The 22,342-nt window shown below is 45.3% G+C and overlaps 2 protein-coding genes and 1 long non-coding RNA gene across 5 annotated transcripts in view; 2 read left to right on the top strand and 1 right to left on the bottom strand.

The window, feature by feature from the left end:
• Positions 1-22,342, top strand: part of LOC135915426 (glycerophosphocholine cholinephosphodiesterase ENPP6-like) — a 176,974-nt gene that overhangs the window by 19,800 nt on the left and 134,832 nt on the right. The window contains exons 1-6 of one of the 3 annotated variants that reach the window (XM_065448491.2): positions 3,172-3,771; positions 4,212-4,421; positions 4,494-4,703; positions 6,815-7,002; positions 7,081-7,218; positions 7,292-7,347. In XM_065448491.2, coding sequence (XP_065304563.1) covers positions 6,958-7,002; positions 7,081-7,218; positions 7,292-7,347 — 239 coding nt within the window. In that variant the 5' untranslated portion in view covers positions 3,172-3,771; positions 4,212-4,421; positions 4,494-4,703; positions 6,815-6,957. Of the gene's footprint in view, positions 1-3,171; positions 4,422-4,493; positions 4,704-6,814; positions 7,003-7,080; positions 7,219-7,291; positions 7,348-22,342 lie in introns of those variants that run through there. The other 2 variants (XM_065448493.2, XM_065448492.2) reach the window with 2 other exon arrangements.
• On the top strand, positions 7,354-8,525 carry LOC135915428 (uncharacterized). Its single transcript, XR_010568618.1, has 2 exons — positions 7,354-8,021; positions 8,096-8,525. It is a non-coding gene; the product is annotated as an uncharacterized lncRNA (long non-coding RNA).
• LOC135915427 (dermonecrotic toxin LspaSicTox-alphaIA1i-like) overlaps positions 12,362-22,342 on the bottom strand; it is a 28,123-nt gene continuing 18,142 nt past the window's right edge. The window contains exons 6-7 of the mRNA XM_065448496.1: positions 20,420-20,651; positions 12,362-15,521 (exon numbers count right to left, since the gene is read on the bottom strand). Coding sequence (XP_065304568.1) covers positions 15,278-15,521; positions 20,420-20,651 — 476 coding nt within the window. The 3' untranslated portion in view covers positions 12,362-15,277. The remainder of the gene's footprint in view (positions 15,522-20,419; positions 20,652-22,342) is intronic.

The following is a 22,342-nucleotide window of genomic DNA, read 5'->3' as shown; positions in this document are numbered from 1 at the left end:
ATATATATATATATATATATATATATATATATATATATATATATATATATATATATATATATATATATATATATATATATATATATATGTGTAGTCATATAATGAGAAGCCAACAAACACTGACACCAAGTACAACATAGGGGAAATTGCATGTGCTTAATAAATGAAATAAAGTAATGATAAATTAATGGAAATTACAGTGGATGAAAAAACAACTTGCCGCAGGTGGGAACCGAACCCACAACCTTCGCACGTCGCGTGCGATGCTCTACCAGTAACAGTCCCAGTGTTCTACTAGTACACATAAATACCCAAGAAAAGTGGATGGGGAAACGCCGCCGTGGTAGCTCAATTGGTAGAGCATCGCACGCGACGTGCGAAGGTTGTGGGTTCGGTTCCCACCTGCGGTAAGTTGTTTTTTCATCCACTTTAATTTCCATTAATTTATCATTACTTTATTTCATTTATTAAGCACATGCAATTTCCCCTATGTTGTACTTGGTGTCAGTGTTTGTTGGCTTCTCATTATATGACTAATAAATATCGGGTCCCTCGGTTAACCCCCTTTCTTCTCGTTTATATATATATATATATATATATATATATATATATATATATATATATCATCATCAGCCTGGTTACGCCCACTGCAGGGCAAAGGCCTCTCCCATATTTCTCCAACAACCCCGGTCATGTACTAATTGTGGCCATGCCGTCCCTGCAAACTTCTTAATGTCATCCGCCCACCTAACTTTCTGTCGTCCCCTGCTTCGCTTCCCTTCCCTTGGAATCCAGTCCGTAACCCTTAATGACCATCGGTTATCTTCCCTCCTCATTACATGTCCTGCCCATGCCCATTTCTTTTTCTTGATTTCAACTAAGATGTCATTAACTCGCGTTTGTTCCCTGACCCAATCTGCTCTTTTCCTATCCCTTAACGTTACACCTATCATTCTCCTTTCCATAGCTCGTTGCGTCGTCCTCAATTTGAGTAGAACCCTTTTCGTAAGCCTCCAGGCTTCTGCCCCGTAGGTGAGTACTGGTAAGACACAGCTATTATACACTTTTCTCTTGAGGGATAATGGCAACCTGCTGTTCATGATCTGAGAATGCCTGCCAAACGCACCCCAGCCCATTCTTATTCTTCTGATTATTTCTGTCTCATGATCCGGATCCGCCGTCACTACCTGCCCTAAGTAGATTTATTCCCTTACGACTTCCAGTGCCTCGCTGCCTATTGTAAACTGCTGTTCTCTTCCGAGACTGTTAAACATTACTTTCGTTTTCTGCAGATTAATTTTTAGACCCACTCTTCTGCTTTGCCTCTCCAGGTCAGTGAGCATGCATTGCAGTTGGTCCCCTGAGTTACTAAGCAAGGTAAAATCAATCAATCAATCAAAAATCAATCAAAGCAAGGAAATATCATCAGCGAATCGCAAGTTACTAAGGTACTCTCCATTAACTTTTATCCCCATTTCTTCCCAATCCAGGTCTCTGAATACCTCCTGTAAACACGCTGTGAATAGCATTGGAGAGATCGTATCTCCCTGCCTGACGCCTTTCTTTATGGGGATTTTGTTGCTTTCTTTATATATATATATATATATATATATATATATATATATATATATATATATATATATATATATATATATATATATATATATATATATATATATATATATATATATATGTAACATAGGTAAGACAGCCGACCAAATAAGAAAAAGAGCTTCGTAGCGCAAGCCACCGCTCCATTTCAATAGGGACGCTCAAAGCATCCATCAATCTACTTATCCATGTAGTGGAGTCGAGGATCGTTTGAGAAGGGGTAAGAGTAGCAGAGCGAAATGTGCAGTTATCGCATGCGTGCCGCACTAATATGGCTGCGCATCTATCATTTTCACGATAGATGAGGACCGAACCTAGATTTCGATATACTTTCTGCGAGTGAAGCGAAAAAATCAAGGACAGGAGGAGGGCAGAACACATGCGCTTCTCCTAGACTTTATCCTCCTGGTTTCAAACACACTTGACTTTTTCCTCCGAAACTTTTGTACGGCAGTGGTTTTCGTCTATTACCCTTGCACAAGACTTTTTTCGGATTATTAATAACAAACTACCTACCTGCATGCAGTAAACATGCACTACCTGCATGTTTACTATCGGGCGTATAATTTTCAACCTAAAATGAAAGGCTGCACTAAATTTGCCTCCTATGCTAAGCAGCTGCCCTTGTTGGCCGTAGGCATGGAAACGACGATATCACGCTCAGCACGAGAACGCCGTAGATCAATGAGGCCACTGCTGAGAGGTAGCTGAGCAAAGCAAGAACAAAATAATATTTAAATGACGTTCTATGGAAAAGACGGAAAGACGCAGTGAGTTCGCGCACGCTCGCGGAGGGCCTCACCAAGTCAAAGGCGTTCACACAGGCCAGTCGCCTTCGAGAAATACAAAAGTGCCTTCACAGCTATGTGGGCCGCCGCTGAGTGATGGTGATGGTCTTCAAGTATCGGCTGCACAAACAACGGCCGATCGTCCAGCATTCAGGCCCAAGCTCTTAAGATATGCCTTGGTGTACCACGCGGAGCCTACATTAGATGCACGTTTAAAAAAAAAAAACACCGAAGCAAAACCCTGAGCCCCCGGCTACGGCGTTTCTCTTACTCAGATCGGGGTTATGGCACGCAAACGCCTGGAATTCAATTCCACTTTTCGGACACAAACGGTGCCGCAGGGGCAGGCGACGTGTGCAAAGAACTCGAAACATGTTGCGACGCTCGCTCGGGAGTTGCGAGTCACGCTCGCGGCGGGAGCCCAACGGGAATGCGAAGGCGGCCACGGAACCAACGAAACCGCGAACGTTCCGTTGGCAGGTTATATATCGATAAAACTACGGCGACAGTTCTAACGCCATTGCTGTCTAAGAACACAGTAGAAGCATGTGGAAGCTTCTAGAACATTCAGAAACTGCATGTCGACTACGATTTTTTTCTTTTTGTTATTATTTTTGTTTTGTTTTACCATCACCACTCGCGTCGATCGCGGTGATAGCAGCGGCGCGGCGGCTAGCGAGCCAGTGACGTAGCTGGACATCAGACCAATGCGAAAAAAGAAAAGAAGTGCCCGGGCGCGTCAACGCATGCGCCAAAGAGCTTAGCATCGCAGTCGTCGTGGGTGTATATCGAGCATCCGGTGGCTTGGGCCGCCATTTTACATTTTCTGTCTACTGCGGTGTGCCTCGTGCTGGCTGGCAACTGCTTTACACCACATCCTGCGGACCTGCTGGTCTTAATTATGCGCTAACAGTGGCAACGCTTGTCGACGTTGTACCCTACCCGTGTTCCCGCCTTGGGGCGACTCTGGAAGAACTGCTTCATGCACCAGGCCTGCAAAAATGTGAGGCACGCTTCGAGAGACTTTGTGCCCGGCCCACCTGCCGTCTCCGTCTCGGCAATTCCTCGCCCTCCCGGAGTGTGACTGCCAGCCGGCACTTCACCCTTTGGGGCGTATGCTAGGTTACTATATGCCAACGACACTCCGCTCGAGCCGGCGCAGTGTATAAGTCGCATCGTGCCTGCCTAGTACTCGTATTTTCTGTTTTTTTTTTGTGCGCGTTCCCACTCGTCGGCGACGCCAGGACTATGAACTGCGGGTGAGGAACTCTGTCCGCGGCTGTTAACCGAGGACCTGCGCGGCCAAGCCTTCATCACAGCGAGCGTCGTCATGGCGACCTTCCACGCGTCGAGCGTCGTAAACGCTCACCAAGTAGGTGCCCAAGCTGGCGAGGGTGGCGCATGCCTAGAAAAGTCAACTGTTAGTTTAGTTTCACTAGTTAGCGCTTGCTACGATTGTTAGCTACATTTAAAATTAATTTTGTTTCTTAGCTGTAAGCCTGAAGTTTCGTGGGCATAGCTTGCGGCCACATGGGTCTTCTCCGTGCCGGAACCGAAGAGGACGGGCCACATGTGCAGGGTGGCGGCGCATATAGCTTCAGACTTGGCGAATTGCGGGCAGGCTAGCTGACAGCCGTCCTCTTTCGACTGCGTCAGGGACATGGACCCTTCCGAAGTGCCTTGCGACCCGACCCCACTATCTCGTGACAAGGTAGCCCGGGCGCGTCAGTGCTATCGAGCGAAATGTGGAATCACGGAAGCAAATCGCATTCGGAAATTGACTCGCCAGCTTTACTAATCCTGTTAATGCAGCACTCGACGCCGGATGTCGCCTGCTGTGTTCATCGGAGCACGGCTGGGCAGAAGCTGCAGTAAGCGTCGCGTTTCGTTGCCGTTATTGCTGTTGTTTGGTCATCTCCGTGCATCTGGTCATCTCCGTGCATCTGGTCATCTCCGTGCATCTGGTCATCTCCATGCATCTGGTCATCTCCATTCCATGGTCATCTCCATGCACTACTACGTGTAAGTACCCGGTACTGACCACTTCTACCATAAGGATATGTCCTGGAGTTAAAAACCTTGTTGTCGTTTCAGGGTTTTGACATCTGCTTTCGATGGTGGCCTACGAGCGGAAAGGATATCCAGCGTGCTGTTTCACATTTGCCATCCTCCCAACGTCCCCCACAGGAGATGGCCTTGAGCACCACTCATATACTGTGGCTGACCGCGTTGGCTCCATTGAACTTCCACACCCATGATGTCCTGCTGGCAGCCGTGACTTCGTTTGGAGCCTTGCTACTACTGGTAAATATCCCATACACATGATTCCTACTACGGATATGTCCTCTATCTTTATTCACAACGCTACCGCTCTCGATCGAGAACATGGCTGGTGGGCAGTCCGCATGCATAATTTCGCTCAGTATGAGCTGTAGCGCGGCCGCTTTCCGCGCGCTTTCGTCTGTATCTTATATTGAACGTGATAGTAGATAGTAAAATTAAAATCAATACAAATATGCGGATCCCGCGCACTGTGGGGATCGATGTAAGCGAAGCCTTCTGTGCTGTTGGCCTTACTTGACGATTTAGCCTTCAGGGGAATACTCGAGTGGCGAGTTGAGGTTAAACGCTAACTTACGTACAGCAAGTGTACTAATGGTTGAATTCGTAGTACAGAAGCCACACAGCAAGATGTGCTCGCTTAGGCATTGTTCTGCCCTATATTTATAGCTGGCGAGAAGCTCAGTACTGTCAGGGCCTCGCACGACGAATCACCCCTTTGTAGAAGTGCTAAACGTTAAGGATAGGGCTCTACTTGACAGACCCACAATCTTATTATGAGGCACTGGGTAACGGGGTCTCCTGATTAGTTTTCACCATCTGGGATTCTTTAACTCGCACTTTTACTGGGTGGTACATTGGCACATTCCCAGAATGGTGATTGCCCAAGAAGTGGGAGGTGCATATCGTGCTAACGCCAGCAAGCCCTTTGCCATGACTGACGCGTGTTTATTTCAACACTAGGGTACACACCCTTAACGGGGACTCGTGCTGAAGTGGCTGGTACAATTAAACAAGAATGAACACAAGCCCGTGTAAGATTTGTCATATACTGCAGCGCGGTTACGCGAGAGAACATGCGCGCGCGTTTTCTTTTCGCCAGATGCGCCGGAATGAACCGTTTCAAGGAAGGTTCGCTTCGCAGAGATTCAAACATGCCCGTTGGACCTGCATAATTTGTCTGCGATGTCACTTAATCGCTGTCATCGCACCAGATGTATGACCGATTGCTTATACATAAACTTTCTTGCGTTTTCTTTGTCCCAAGCTTTTCTGACCTTTCGTGCAAAGTGTTCCCCTATTAGCCATGTTTGTATTCAATTTTCTTCAAAAAATTTTCTTTGGCGAATTTAGGCACCTAAATGTAAGACATCCTGGCCTGGTTTATTGGCTTGCTTAAACGGTAGATTCGTACAATACTTACGGTTCCCTGGCCAGGCGCGTCCTGATTGAATTTTTAACTGTAATGATGAAGAGAGCTCGTGCAACGCTCGTGCCACTTGGCTGCAACTCGAGCTATAGGCTGGAACGGCTCGGCTGCTCTGTACCTGACCCGATGTGGCTTCCCGCTATCACCAAACGTCACAGCAAGCATATTTCTTAGTAGCTTCATTGTTTCATCTTCTACCTCGGGATGCCATAGAATCAAATTGGACCTCCTAATGTATTTTTTCCCGATGGTCGATTCTTTTTCCGAGTGTTCGTCATGACATTCGCACTAACCTTGATTTGGTAAGCATCAATCTATCTTTCCACTATCGTTAACGAGCCTAGTTTGGTTCCTATATCAACCGGTCACTTTTGCTTAATGTCCTTGATGTCGACGGGAGTCCCTCTATGTTCCTCAGCAGTCTGCTTAAGTTGTGGTGCTGGGTTGGTTTCAATGTCCCCTCCAAGCAGAAGTAGGCTTCTTATATACAAAGCCGTGTCTATCACAAAGGGATATATCCGTGGCCGTGCCAGAACTAGCAAAAACTAAGTACTCCTGCGAATTCACGTGCGTTTATTCACCTGCACAATGTTAATTTGCGATCTGAGTGCTGGTAGCACTGCCACGTGACCACGGCGTTGCCGCTGCAGCCGTTTAGGGTTCGCAGCTATCGTTGCGCTGTCTCTATATGTGCAGAGGGGTCCACACATGTAGCAGTTCGGAGTTGCGCTAGATAACCGAACGAAATGTGTTGCAAAAAGCAGCTTGTCGTGTTGTGCTCTTGAACAACCCGTCTCATCGAACCGCCCCACTTGTCCCACGCGCGCAGGCCCAACCGACGCGAACAGTAGCTGCAGAATGGCGGTGAACGGTTTAATTGCCATCTCGTTGCTGGTAACGCTGCCATGCCCATGCCTTGTTTCAGGATCTTCACTTCTATTTTCGATTGCGGCCCACGAGTACAAGGATATCCAGTGCGCTGCTACACGTTTGCCATCCTCCCAACGTCCCACAGGATATGGCCTTGGGCACCACTCGTATCGCGACCGACTATACTCCTTCGCCGGTATGGTCTCGCTGGCAGACATTGCTCGCCGACCTGCTTTGCTACGGGTAAGTACCGCGTACATACCACTCGTGCGGCGCTGTGTCCTCGAGTGGTTAAAAAAATAAGCTTTGTTGTCGTTTCAGGATCCCGATGTCTGCTTTCGATTGCGACCCACGAGTTTAAAGAATATCCACTGCCCTATTCCACGTTTTTCATCCTCCCAACGTCCCTGGCAACGTCCTGCGGGCAGACGGGAACGTGCTCTTCTCCCGCCACTGCTGGTGAATATCGCGTACCGACGACTCTGACTTTGTCTCTGTCCTCGAGTAACAATAAGCTCTTTCGTATTTCCAGATGTCCATTTTCGCTGACGGAGCATGGGAAGGACGTTACAGCCAGTGTTTCCAAAGGTGGGAAATTCTGAGAATTGCCTAAAGAAACCTGAGTAGGCTTGCCAAATTTAGTGCTGAGTTAATCAAGCATAAAAAACGCATGTTCCTCACCTCAAGAATAATTAAGCATGGAAGTGCCGCGACATGTGAACGTTGAAGCATGAATGCGTCGTCGAACCAAGAATGTCGAGAAACTGAGGCCTTTGAACTGTGTTTATTTTCTTTCGTTATCATTTCATTCTGGGCTGGGCTTTGTACTACGTGTTTGCGCAGCTACATTGTGAAACGAGAGCAGTGCCTTCTCCTGAAAGGAAGATGGATCAGTTCAAGCTATTTATGTAAGTTCCACGTCTACAGCATTACTTCAGTGGCAGGTTTCTTTGTTTCCTTCCAAAAGGTCACAGGCGTGCTTTATATAGACGGAAAGTAGGTTGTCTCACGTATTTCAAACTGTATGTTGGAAGAATTGGGGAAGGCTTTCCAAGGTTCGAGGTCACGTTGACAGGTTCTGACGGCAAAGTTAAAAAAGCACTGATTGTATATAGAATACCAACAATATGTTCACCTTTGAAGAAATACGAGCGCCTGGTCTCGCGGTGCTTCCCACCCTATTTACCGGTAGGCACCAGATGGCAACAGGAAAAGCTTCCCAATTTCGCTCATGTTCTCCACTGTATGGCAGGTGAAATATGGTGAGTATCTGAAATGTTCTTGCTGGAACTTCACCGGTCGATTGTCTTCGAACAAGTGCCAATGCTGTGCTCAGCTCTTTCAGATGTCCGACCCTCTGCTTTGCGCGCACTTAAAAGCATTCAAGCTCTGGCACTGAAGATCCTTATCAGGACCAACCTCGCATCGCATCTGCCTGGGTCAGCACTGCCGAAGCTCGTGACTGGCCAGTTCAAAGATTCATCTTTGAAGACCCGTTCTTTGTTGACCTACGACAACCCACACGGCATCAGTGTCAACCTCTGACCAAGCTACCGTCATTACGGCAGCGCTCCAGTTTTCCTATGGCTATTGTCGCGCTACACCGTTAACATCCAAGTATGAACGCTGCTTAATCCCTGCCAATTCGCTGTCGGTGATGGGTTCGCCACAGGTAATGTTACCTATTCATGGAACAGGGAAGGCGTCGATGTCAATGGTAGACCCCAAACAGCTAATGTTCGCTTTACGTGTGCGAATGAAATAAAGCTAAGCACTGGGAGTCATGTTGAGCGAGCATTTGACCTGGGAGACCCTCGTACAGCGCATGCGTAATTTGTCGAGAACCTGAGGGGCTGTTGGCGCAATACGACGTGTCGTTTCCTCTAAGATAAAGCTCCTTCTATTCCCTTTACCCTTTCCCCAGCACAGGGTAGCCAGCCGGTACTTACACTGGCTAACCTCCCTGTCTTTCCTCCTCTTTGCCTCTCTCTCTCTCTCTCTTGTGTTATGTCACGCTACCTTCGCGTCTCGCAAGTACTACAATATAGTATGACCTAATAAGTCAAATACATATACCACAATCCTATGTATTCCGCAAAAGAGAGCGCTCCGTCATATAGTCGATGTGGCCTGCAATAGCCATACAAAGGAGCTCTTCTAATACTATGTTGTTGTGCAGCAGCTGTATGAATTTAACCTATTTTATCAATACAAAAACAGCTTGGAACACGCATGACAATGTTCTCAGATAGTGCCATCTGACATATCCTACAAGTTTAGAGGACAACAAACCATTGCAACAATGGGTTGTGTTCTCGTACAGGTACCTATTTAAAGAAATGAGAAAATATTGAAATATATGTAAATATGATCTCAATTCGGGGATGGCAAAGTTATTTGCTTTGTGTTTGGTGTTCGGGAAAATGAAGAATGTATTCGCTACTTTTTTGCTACTTCAGTTAAGCTGTGACTACGTATAGCTATGACTTAGCATGTGCATGCAAAGTTTGTAAAGTGTTAGTTAAATTTCGGTCATCTAATATTTATACTGGCATGAGCACTGACTACAGAGGGCGGGGGGTCTCCGAGGCCCGAGCTCTCTGACCTCCCTCCACCGCCGGCGACACCGAAGTCTACCCCCCCCCCCCCTCCTTCTTGCGCTTAAAGTGTCATTACAAGAGTTAGCTTAACCACATCATTTGAGGTGTCTCTTCAGTAGCCTTTACCTTTTCACTTGAAATTTTAGTGGCTGAAAGCTTACTGCGTCCTTATTGGCGCGGACGTGCACGGCTTTCTATTCATACTTTCGTTTTATTTTTGCAAATCCGGACAACAGAAAGACAAGCGCATTAGAAGCACCAGAGAGAACTACCTCATCCTTATTTTCTCACTTCAACATTTTCTTTATTTCCGCTGTAAACGCCATACACACACACAATTTATTTAAATATATACTCAGGACAACGTTTATTTTTAAAGAGACGGAGGTGGCCAACTAACAGTTATTTCTGATGATGTGGCTAGCTTATGCTTGTAGAATGAATATATCGATATTTATCCTCGCTTCAAATTGCTTTGCTTGCTTTTTTGACTTTGAAAAAGCTTGCAAACTTCTTCAGTGATCCCTTTAGCAGAGTCTTTTAGCAATGGCGTGTGAAATGCACGCGAATGGTGTCTCAGTGTTGCTTCTCTTTCCAATAAGCAATGCTGAGGACTCGTGAAAAAAAAAACTATTCGAATAGTTTACGGCACTTATATTAGGGATGGAAATATCGCCACTTGCATGTAGAGGTCATAAATATACCGTGTGTGCAAGCGAACACTTCCAAATTTTTTAATGGTTGCCTGTGGCAGATAGCAATTCTAGTTCATGAGCTGGTCTAGTCGAAGAGGCGGACATTACTTGCACAAAAAGAACTGAAATGCATAATCGACAAACAGAAATTCACGAATTAGGTTTCAACTAATCATCTTATGGCCCATATTGCGATTTACAAATTCTAGCCATGGAGTTCGCAAGGCGGATCCACTTGGAGCGAATTTTCAGGATTACACCAGTTTTGAACATTTTTCCGAAAAGTTCAGGAATTAACATTTCCAAACTGGTGTCATCCTGAGAATTCGTTCCAAGTAGATCCGCCTTGCGAACTCCACGCCTAGAATTTTTAATTATGGGGTTTTACGTGCCAAGACCACTTTCTGATTATGAGGCACGCCGTAGTGGAGGACTCCGGAAATTTCGACCACCTGGAGTTCTTTAACTTGCCCCTAAATCTAAGTACACGGGTGTTTTCGCATTTCGCCCCCATCGAAATGCGGCCGCCGTGGCCGGGATTCGATCCCGCGTCCTCGTGCTCAGCAGCCTAACACCATAGCCACTGAGCAACCACGGCGGGTTGCCTAGAATTTGTAAATCGCAATGTGGGCCATGATGTAATTGGTTAGAAAGTGAATTGGTGAATTTTTGTTTATTATGATTTTCCCTTTTTTGTGCGAGTAGTGTCCGCCGAATCAAGTAGACCACCTCATGAAGTTTGCAATCTGCCACAGACAGGGATAGAAGTTTTTGCGAGTCTTCGCTGAAACAACTGGTGTACAAGTCACTCGGTAACCGAAATGAGGCGAAGCCGGATCCACTCGAAATCGGTAGCAGTCATTTGCAGCTGTGCTTATACTCGGACTCGCAGTAAAAAAGAAAAAAAAAGGCTACAGTATTGGCGGCAAAGTGAAGCAGTATTAGTGATAGCGAAGTATAACGCAGGAAGATTACACCACTGAAAGACGTCAGATTTCTGGCGGTGCAAGAGGCCTCGGGCTGTGAAATTACAAGACCTTACAAGACTTCCTATTATGAGATCTAAGTATTTACACGGAGTGTTGCGCGTGATTTGAACCAAGGATTTTAAAGTCGTTAACCATAACTAAATGAAACCAAAGACATATGGTTTGCCGTCATGTGACAATCCTTAGAGTATTCTTATATTGCGCCCAATTAGGACCAATTACGATTTTTTAAATATTCACCTTAGGGCCAAGTGCGTTTTGTTACGTTGTAGAGGGCATTCGAAAACGGCCGATTCGGCTTTTTGTGGCAACGTACACGCTGCGTCGCGATTTTTTCCCCAACGTGTAAATATAGCCCGCGAAATATGAAATAAAACCACGTGACTGCGTTCATGCACTACCGTATTGCAGCGCTCTCAACCACGTTTCTTACGAAAGAACCGCGTGCGTGGACCGCGGTGAAGTGAGCGGCTGCGGCTCGAGGCATCGGTTTCACAGTGCGTCAACATCCTTTACGGTGGCACGCGGAAAGGAAGCACCCTCGTCCCTGATAAGCGATGGGCTCGACGCACGGCTGAGCGCGCTGCAATACGATAGCGCATGAGTGCAGTCACGTGGTTTTATTTCATATTTCGCGGGCTATCTTTAAACACTGGAAATAATCACCACGAAGCATGTACGTTGCCACAAAAAAAAAAAAAACTGAATCGGTCATTTTGAAATGTCCTCTACAACGCCTCATGAAGATAAGTGTCTTTCACGTGTGTTGCTATATACTCTTGTACATGTAACATGTGATACGTACTGTGCATATCGACACACATATATCATGCTGCGTATATGCTATAACATGCCTGTCACTACACGCTCTTTTCTACATAACATTATAAACAACACAGCATTACAGATAAACTCTCAATGTATCAGTGCTAACGAAACAGCGCTACTGCTTAGCACGCAAAGCGCCTAATGACAATAAATGTAGGAACATATATGAACAAGAATCTTTTTGGAAGGAACCGTATGATGTGTGGATATCCGTTAATCGTGCCGAACTACGCTACGGTTCTCAAGAAACGTCTTCAAATCTCTTAGACAGCACTTATATATAGCGTCGTATTTCTTGGTCACTATGAATACAGCCATACACTTAAGCCACAGGTGAAAAAGGTTGGTGGTGCTTGTCATAGGTTTGAATACCGGAATATCAGTGTTACTCAGTGCATGATGACATAGGGCCAGCCATACGTGCATGGTTGATGGCTGGCTATTCGCCATCCCGCATGTTTACATGTCTCAAAACACTACATCAACAGAGTCCGACACTGTATGCTTTATTTCAAGAAACAAAATACAATACTCCGCTCCGTTGCTCTGTTACTTGAATGTGAGGCACTGCACACACTTTTGAATAGAAAACGTAGTTATTGTAATGCATCGCTATTATAAAAGTGTGACAGGTAACGCTTTTATAAAGACATGCTTGCGAGTTGCACAATCTCTTGACTGAAGACTCTCAGTTGCGACAGTGTATCAAACATCTTTGGTAGTTTTAATCATGGTGAGGAAGTAAATTTAGTTATGCTGAATTTTGGCTCCTTGAACTTCAGTTTACGTTTATCGAATGTCTATGACAAGTCTCAGATGTTCCTTTTACGTAAATGTTAGACATTTGTTGTTAGTATATGCTATTACTAATTGTAATCTTGCATGAAATCGAATTGCTGTTGCGGTGGTTTGGAGTTGACTTTTAGTTTGAATGCTTTTAAGGGATTTCTTCTTTATATCTTTGTGCGAAAAGGCGTAGCCTGCGCCAATTAAAAGGCGACATCCCCTAAGCAAGATAACAAAAAAAAAATCGAATGTAGCTGCCACAATTACAAAAGGCGTGATCTTACATGCGGATGTGACTGATCGTGGTGACGATTTTCAACGCGCCTGTGGTTTGTCACTACGTTGGGTAATTTTTTTTAAATGTTGCTGTACTTCTGCGAATTTTCTTGTGTCGGCTCGTGCTGCCAGTGTATGAGCGACTGCCTGCCCGCCAAGCTGCTCGTGTTAGCAAATTTTTGTTCTCGCCTTCGACCTTGTGTTACTTCAAATAGGCAAAAAAGATAATGTATTTATGCTTTGCGTCACATACGACGGCCTTCGGTTTAAATTCCTGGATTACGTCTTGGTTATTATAATGACGTATTAAATCGTACTATACGTTGCCTTTGTGTGCGCATTTGTATCAATGGTTGTTGCTCGGAAGGACTTTCGTACTTCAACCACTTCACTAAAGGGAAAACAAGAGGAAGGCGGGAGATGGAAATTGAAGATGAGCAAAATGAGAACGAGGTAAAAGTAAGAGTCAATGTTTAGACTAGTGGACTTGTCTTTTTCAAGGATATATATCTGGATTTTTCGGCACAGTATATATAGGTAGGGTGCTACACACCGCTACCTTACAGTCCTCCACCGAGGTTGAATAGAAAACCTTTCTTTTGAGTTCTACATCCTCGCCGCTCACATACCATCGGCCCAGCCTAGCCCATACGGCTTACCCACTCTCCCCTTTAGAATAACCCTACCTATATATACTGTTCTGAGGAAAGCATATGTCGCCTTGAAAAAGACAAGTCCACTTGTCATTCCATTCCATTGTCATTTTTTCTTTCACTAAAGGTCACACGTATTTGTGGAAACGGGATTACTGTAATACCTCAGATCATCGTCCGTCCCCGAGGCGTCCCCTTCCCTCCTTTTCTCTCAAATCACCCAATTTCGCAACATGCACCAAGAGATCGTTCACTCATGTTAAAGAACAGTACACCACAGTGGGTCACATCCTATATACGCGCATACATTACGCAACAAACGCTTTAACTCCCTAGAGAGTTTTAAAAGGGCATTGATAAACTTTTCACCAGCTACTGCACCAATGTAGCATCCGTTTTGCGCAACACATCGTTTAATAAGGGCATGTTCGAGAAAATAAAAAATAAAGAATTACCACCCTTACGAAAAAATTTACACCCTATATGAAGTGTGCTCGGACACTTACTAACACGTTTGCTACAGGGCTCAGCCTGGTTAACCTCCCTGCCTTTCCCTTATGACTTGTCTCTCTCTTGCTACCATTGAAAACTGACCATGCTGCTAAGGATGTTAGGTTTCAGGCATAACGAATGCATTTTCTGCTGTGGAAGTTCCTATCTTATGCAAGGTTTCTGATGAATCGGAGCAATTTGAGATTCCAGACAATTTGTTCATATAGATACCACACTTTCAAGTAGCGCTGCAAACGTGGCTTCTGTGTAGAGCAGGGGATAGGTTGTCTGGCTTTCACGTGAAGTTCCTGAATCCAAATCCACATTCAGGATTTCCTTTCGTGACCTCTTTATGAATAAATTCCTTGTCCTTTGATTCGGTTTATGTGCTAATGCTAATAAACGACACGTAGGCCGTTGAAATTGCTACGAGCTGGGGAGCGACGCCTTTCTTTCATTTCACTCGTACTTCGGCCAAACACCCTTCCTTAAGAGCTTTAGTGAAATAAGGGTGCTTCTATTAATACCATAAGGGTGTCTCCATCTGGCGACGAACTAATCAAACTGGCGACAAACTGAGCCACAGTCCTCCGTTTGCAGCCGTTAATGAAGCATGGCGCGCTTACTGGTTGTTCTCTGCAATCTCCCACCCTCGGCTCATGAACTTTGATACTTTTGCATGTAAACGTTGCTTGCTCCCTTTTTCTCAGGAATGTTGGCTACAAATGGGGGATTTCGGCGATGGCTTGAGATATTAGATTATTTCAACCCGGACCCTACAGTGGAAACCAAACAAACACACAAAGATACACAAACACACATACAAACACACATACATGCATACAAACAAGCATGCAAACAAGCATACAAACAAGCATGCAAACAAGCATGCAAACAAGCAAACAAACAAGCATACAAACAAGCAAACAAACAATGACGGTGTCTTCAACGGCGACTTTGCTTTAAAAGGTCTGTAGATTAATAAGCGTGTAGCAGAGGTTGATTTATATTCATTCAAACCTAACTATGCACACTCGTTGCACAACCAAAACGCCGGCCTCTTGTTATTGTCTCGTGTCGTGGGATGCGCGCCGACGTCGCACAGCGAGTCATTAAGCGTCTGAATAAAGCACCCACGACACTCGTGAACGACGCCAACTCTAAGTCCGTCATAGAGAACACAAGTACGGCGCCGACTTCTAGTGCGTCCATAACGAAGTAATGTGGGAAAGGTTCGACCAAGAGGGTTTGCCTTCTCCTTCCTCCTCCCCGCCAAGGACTTCTGTGCTGTAGTCCGTATCGTTTTTCGGCATCTCCTCGTCGTACCGTGCCCAGGGACTGTCATTGATGTCGGCAACTATGAGATGATCCTTGTAGGGCGCGCTGTTGAGTACGTACAGCACGTTGTCCGGGCGGTTCGTGATGATCCCGTCAATGCCGTGGCTGCATATAATAATAATAATAATAATAATAATAATAATAATAATAATAATAATAATAATAATAATAATAATAATAATAATAATAATAATATCAGCCTGGCTACGCCCACTGCAGGACAAAGGACTCTCCCATACTTCTCCAACTACCCAGGTCATGTGCTAATTGTGGCCATGTTGTCCCTACAGACTTCTTAATCTCATCCGCCCACTTGACTTTCTGCCACCCCCTGCTACGCTTCCCTTCTCTTGGAATCCACTCTGTAACCCTTAACGACCATCGGTTAGCGTCCCTCCTCATTACATGCCCTCCCCATGCCAATTTCTTTTTCTTGATTTCAACTGAGATGTCATTAATTCGTGTTTATTCCTTCACCCAATCTGCTCTTTTCTTATCACTTAACGTTACACCCACCATTCTCCTTTGCAAAGCTCGTTGCGTCGTCTTCAATTTAAGTAGAACCCTTTTCGTAAGCCTCCAGGTTTCTGCCTCGTACGTCAGTACTGGTAAGACACAGCTGCTATAGTTTTCTCTTGAGGGATAATGGTAACCTGCTGTTCGTGATCTGAGAATCATGAACCAAACGCACCCTAGCCCATTTTTATTCTGATTATTTCAGTCTCACGATCCGGATCCGCGGTCACTACCTGCCCTAAGTAGATGTATTCCTTTACCGCTTCCAGTGCCTCGCTACCTATCGTAAACTGCGGTTCCCTTCTGAGATTGTTAAACATTGCTTTAGTTTCTGCAGATTTTTAGACCCACCCTTCTACTTAGCCTGTTCAGGTCAGTGAGCATGCATTGCAATTGGTCCTCTAAGTTACTAAGCAAGGCAATATCATCAGTGAATCGCAAGTTACTTAGGTGTTCTCCACTAACTCTTATCCCCAAATATTCCCAATCCAGGTCTCTGAATACCCCCTGTAAACACGCTGTGAATAGCATTGGAGAGATCGTATCTCCCTGTCTGACGCCTTTCTTTATTGGGATTTTGTTGCTTCCTTTATGGAGGACTACGGTGGCTGTGGAGCCGCTATAGATATCTTTCAGTATTTTTGCATACGGCTAGTCTGCACCCTGATTCCGTAATGCCTGCATGACTGCTGAGGTTTTGACTGAAACAAACGCTTTCTCGTAATAAATGATAGCTATATATAAGGGTTGGTTATATTCCGCACATTTCTCTATCACCTGATTGGTAGTGTGAACATGGTCTATTGTTGAGTAGCCTTTACGAAATCCGGCCAGGTCCTTTGGTTGACAGAAGTCCAAGGTGTTCCTGATTCTATTTGCGGTTACCTTAGTAACTGCTTTGTAGGCAACGGACGGTAAGCTGATCAGTCTATAGTTTTTCAAGTCTTTGGTGTCCCCCTTATGGATTAAGAATATGTTGGCGTTCTTTCAAGATTCCGGTACGCACGAGGTCATGAGGCGTTGCGTATACAGGGTGGCAAGTTTTCCTAGAACAGTCTGTCCACCATCCTTCAACAAATCTGCTGTTACCTGATCCTCCCCAGCTGCCTTCCCCCTTTGAATAGCTCCCAAGGCTTTCTTTACTTCTTCCGGCGTTACTTGTGGGATGTCAAATTCCTCTAGATTCAGAAGGGTTTGGTTGCCAGCTAGTTGGTACGGATCATTCATATTTAAAACAGCGCCAAAAACACGGACACGGGAGGACACAAAACAGCGCTTGTCCTGTGTCGCCCCGTGTCCGTGTTTTGGCGCTGTTTTAAATAGGAATGATCCTCTAGATTGTTCCCTCTTTCATTATCGTCGTGTATGCCACTGGTACTGTATAAATCTATATGGAACTCCTCAGCCACGTGAACTATCTTATCCGTATTCGTAATGATATTCCCTGCTTTATCTCTTAGCGCATACATCTTGCCTATTCCTAGTTTCATCTGCACTGCTTTTAGGCTTCATCCGTTCCTGAGAGCATGCTCAATTCTATCCATATTACTCTTCCTTATGACAGCTATCTTACGCTTGTTGATTAACTGGCTGCATATACCAGTCAATTAAAACAAATAATATATATATATATATATATATATATATATATATATATATATATATATATATATATATATATATATATATATATATATATATATATATATATATATATATATATATATATATATATATATAAATTTTTAGCTGCACCAAATTTTTTGAAGATTGCCTGTGGCAGATAGCGCAATTTGAACACTTGATCTAAGTTACTCAATGAGGCGGCCGTTACTTCTACTAGAACTCAAAATGGTCAATTCAGTAATTAACGTCAGACGCTAATTAACTTTCTATTCAATTACTTTACGCCACATATTTCAGTCTACGAATTATAGCAGCTAAGTTCGTATGGCGTATCCGCTTGGATCGAATTCTGTGGACAGCACCAGATCCGAGTATTCATTTATCAAAGTGTCCGTTGAAACGCATAGGTGCTCCAGTTACTTTTGTGCTAGAATAAATGAAACAGGGGTTTCTTAAATAAGTAACTGGAGTACCAATGCATTTTGCCGCACACTCAAAAAAGTCCGCAAGTACACTCAGTGCCTCGACCGGCCAGTCGCGCGGCTGTTTTGCGTGCATTTGCGGGCTTCTTTCAGGCTCGGAAAAACACTTTTATGTAGCACGTATTGTGCAATAGAAACGTTTATCGGGAGCTTTTCATGTCGCGCTACAATGTTCTCACTGGCACTTTTTGTTTAATTGTAATATTATGAAGTTGATTAGGACTAATTATCTAATTAGGCGGAATGAAAAACACAATATTTTAAGTATCTGCAAGCGACGACAAGCATTACCTTTGTTCGGTCCAGCTACGTGGCATTTGTATGTTTTTAAACTCTGGCTAAAGTTAGCTGGGACACCTAGTATATACTTAATGTGCAATTTTAACTTCCATTACGTTTACACGATCTGCCCACGCTTGTGTTATTCTTGTAACCATGTAACCTTCTTTTTATGCGAAGCATATTACTAGAGCTCAACCCAGCTCCTCAGGCGCGGCGGTGTCGCCTTCAATACCACGTGACACCGTGACGTCACGACAGACGAGAAACGGGGCCCCAATTCGCGCCGTCGCTCGCGGCGTCGCCTTCAAGGCTGACCACGTGACACCGTGACGTCACGACAGAGGAGAAACGGGGCTCCAACTCGCGCCGTCGCTCGTGGCGTCGCGGCGGTATATAAGCAGCTGCGCTTGCCTCTGCTAGACACTCACGAGGTGAGATGCCTCCTGGAGACAGAGCTGCTCGTTGGAATGAGAAGCGAAGGTTGCGGCGTGCCACAGAGACTGTTTCTAGGTGGCTTTGCTACGGCGCAGCGACTATGCACCCCTCATCGGACGCGGTGAGCGTCGAGCAACGCAGCGTTCGGCGCGACAACGAAATGTGCGCCTGAGCAAGCGCCGCACGCCTGAGCCGACGCCGACGACACCGGCTTTTCTGCGACACGAGCTCCTTAACGCTGTCGCGTTAAAATAAAGGCTAGTATGCTTCGCATCCTGGGCTTAACCTTAGCTAAGCCACAGCCAGTTTTTTTTCCTCCGTGACACACGGCCTTGCTCCGTTAAAGTTTGCCATTGTGTTATCGATTTGGCAGCGTTTTGCAGTTTCATTATCTTTTGATGCGGAAACGTCATATAGCTGAGCGAAAAAGCTGGCGTCTGTAGCAGCGAAGCGACACCTGGATTCCCACTGCCTGCGACGCCACGTCATGACCGCGCCTCGACGGAGCAGACGGGCGAAAGGGAGCACCTGCTACAGCTGTAGCGCGCCTGGTGTTACGTGAGGGGAGGGGCATCGCCGCGACGCCACGTCACCGTCGCGCTTGGAAGCCTGCGTTATGCACGCGTTCCTTGTTTGCACAAGCTCTCGCCTGCCTTCTAGCTGCGCCTCGGCAAGGCGAAATCAAAAGGTGCCAACGTCTCAACGCGCTCGCTTGCCCGCGAGGAGTTCATAACTCGAAGGACGGCTCAGCGGCATTCAATTGGGCATTAATGCTTTCGCATTGGCAACTCATAAGACGTGCTTAGGTGTCCTCGGAGTTATTGTCTTGTTTTTTCGTAATGATAATTTTTGGATAGCCGGCTCTATCTGTGACCAAACTTTCATTTTTCTTACCTTCAGTAAAGGAAACAAAAAGCAGTAGTAGTCGCTTCAGTAGGTATGACTCTCCGATTCTTTCTTCTTGCACACATTTTTTACAAGTAGGAGCTGAGTAAACATCCCAGCATAGTTGAAATGCACCATGGGTTCGAAATTCAATAAGTGCATGATAGTCCTGAAATGTTGCTGCAGCCCTGCGAAGCTAGCAGCGGTGATTTTAATGGTCTAAGCAGCCTGACTAGCCCTGCTGTTGTGCCCCGTTCCAACAATTGGCATACGTGATCGACAGAAGCTTCACTAATTTACTCAGAAAGTTGCTTTGTGGCAATGCTACTGCAAACTCATACTACGTATTGTCCTCTTTTTTTATACCGCCTTAATTTACCCTGAGTTTACGAACACTAAAATAAAGGTGAATACTTCTAGGGAGCACTACAAACTCGAACTGAATTTATATCAATTATAGTTCGCAAGAGGGGTCTTTAGCCGACATTGGGGCGCAGGCAAATGTGATCGTGTAGATAGAGAAGCTATCTCGAGGACTTTGCGTTAGCGTTTTTGTTGTGTTCTGTACACCGTGCATGCTCCCTGCCCCCCCCCCCCCCCCTCCGTGCTGGATGTACATAAATGGACCTTGCGTTGGACAAAATGGCGGCGTTTAGAGGCGCAAACGATATCGCGCGTTCCATTTGCGGCCGCGGAGGCCCCATTCTGATTCTCACGCTTAGCGAGAACATTCCTTTAGGTGTTAGGACAGGTCGACATCTCGACGCAGAGGCTTACTCGATGCTTTTCCTGATGAAGTGCGGCAGGTCCACCGTCCAGTGGTACACCTTGTCCATGTACCCTTTGTGGCTGTCACGGGCCTTGACCGCCTCTACCAGTCGGTCAACAGGCACCAGGAAGCGCAGGCAGTTGGAAAGACCGTCCCCTTGCCACCGATGACCCTTGATGCCCAGCTGCTTGTACATACGCCCAATCTTATCCAGTGGGTCGTTCATGCCCACGTCGAAACCTGCGTAGCGAATACGCTTTACACGTGCAGATGTGCGTCCTTGAATGTGAGTTTCTTTTTGTGCACCGATATTTTTTTTAATTGAACTATTCAGGCAACGAGGAATGGGAGAAATTGTGATTGTGTGTATATGAAATCGACATGAATGTTCTTTATTAATGTTATAGTTGTCAACTACGACACTACTTTTCTTTTTTCACTATTTACAAGGTGTACGCCCAGTTTGAGAATGTCGAGTTTTTTTTTTTTTCGTAGTTGAGGTGCGATGTTTAACATTTGTTGACTAACATACGACAGGTTTCAAGAAAACACCGCTGTATTCAGAGAATAAAATGCACAGAACTACAAAATCATTTATACTGTAGGTGTTATGCCAAACTAAAGCAAACGCTGATCTCACATGAACGCACCAGCCTGGACTCCTGAATTCTTCAGAGGCGTTGCATTTGTTCTATCAAGGTGAAGCTTATACGAAGATGTGTCACACTGACTGTCGATATGTTTCACAGCTGTGCGCAGATATAAACAAGAGTATTTTTCTGTTAGAGCAAGCACTAGCGCAGTAACGACTTTAGTTATGAGTGAAATGCGATGAATAGGATTCTTCCTTTAGATGAATATAATACACTTCATTTTTGATCATTTGATGCCGTTGTAAATCTCCTAAAAAACGTTGTAGCGATTAAACTGCGTTGTACAACGCAAGAAAAACAATTTTATCCGCAGCTGAAAGTCTGCAGGCTTGTGATAGCTGTGGACAAGTCACGAAGCTATTTGGCCGTAGGTTCAGAGAAACAGAACTCTCTGGAGTCTGCTATTTGAGCCATCCTAATGCAAAATGTTATCGTATCCCAGTGTGAGCAGTTGAGAGTTTCCCGAAACATTGTTTCAAAGGCGATAAGTTTGACATCGAACTTGAACAGTTTTTATTGGCGGCGACTGTCATTTCGGCCGTTCGATGATTTCTTTACCATCATTCAGATCAAAGGCGCAAGTCAATGTTAGTGCCTGCCTAGTTCTCTCGGGCTACTGATTGTTTAAGTCATGGCTGCTGCTAGCGCTTTGAGGAGAACGATGCGGTGGCTGGAGAAACAAATAATCCTGGAACTAGCAAAAGCGAAAGGACAAAACAGCCGGCTGTGTGTATTTGAGTCACTTCACGATGACACTGACAATAAATGCGCTTTAATAAATATTTGTTTTTAGTAGAGCTGGTTCATGTGGAGAAGAAAACTTTGTATCCACTTAGCAATCATGAACGAAGCAATCACCATGGGCAGATTCCAATGCGCGATTTAACAGCACATATGGGTTCACGTTGTACGCGTCCCTGTCCGCCGTGCCGTGATGCGTGTTGAGCACTGTAGGAACGCTGTTTCCCGCTTCTGCCATGGATCCTGCCTTTCAACACATCCTGTACTTAATTTGAATTTTAGGGCTGTGATAGTACGACTGCCGCAACATTTGCGACTACAATAGCTGCATGCTTGGCGGTTTCCCTGCTGAGCCTTTGACGGAACGCGCAAGGTCGCTTCTGCTTTACGTGCGCACCGCATCGTTCGTGTGGCGAAAGTTGGGCATGTTTTGTTTTCCCGACATCCACCTTTTCCGCTCGCCATATGATTGGACGCGCTGTTCTAACCGTGCGTCAGTAACTTGTATAAGCATTACCTCATTGAAAGCAGAGTTTG

This window comes from Dermacentor albipictus, chromosome 4 (genome assembly GCF_038994185.2).
Source record: "Dermacentor albipictus isolate Rhodes 1998 colony chromosome 4, USDA_Dalb.pri_finalv2, whole genome shotgun sequence".
NCBI lineage: Eukaryota > Metazoa > Arthropoda > Arachnida > Ixodida > Ixodidae > Dermacentor > Dermacentor albipictus.
This window is presented reverse-complemented; position numbering and strand designations above follow the sequence as displayed.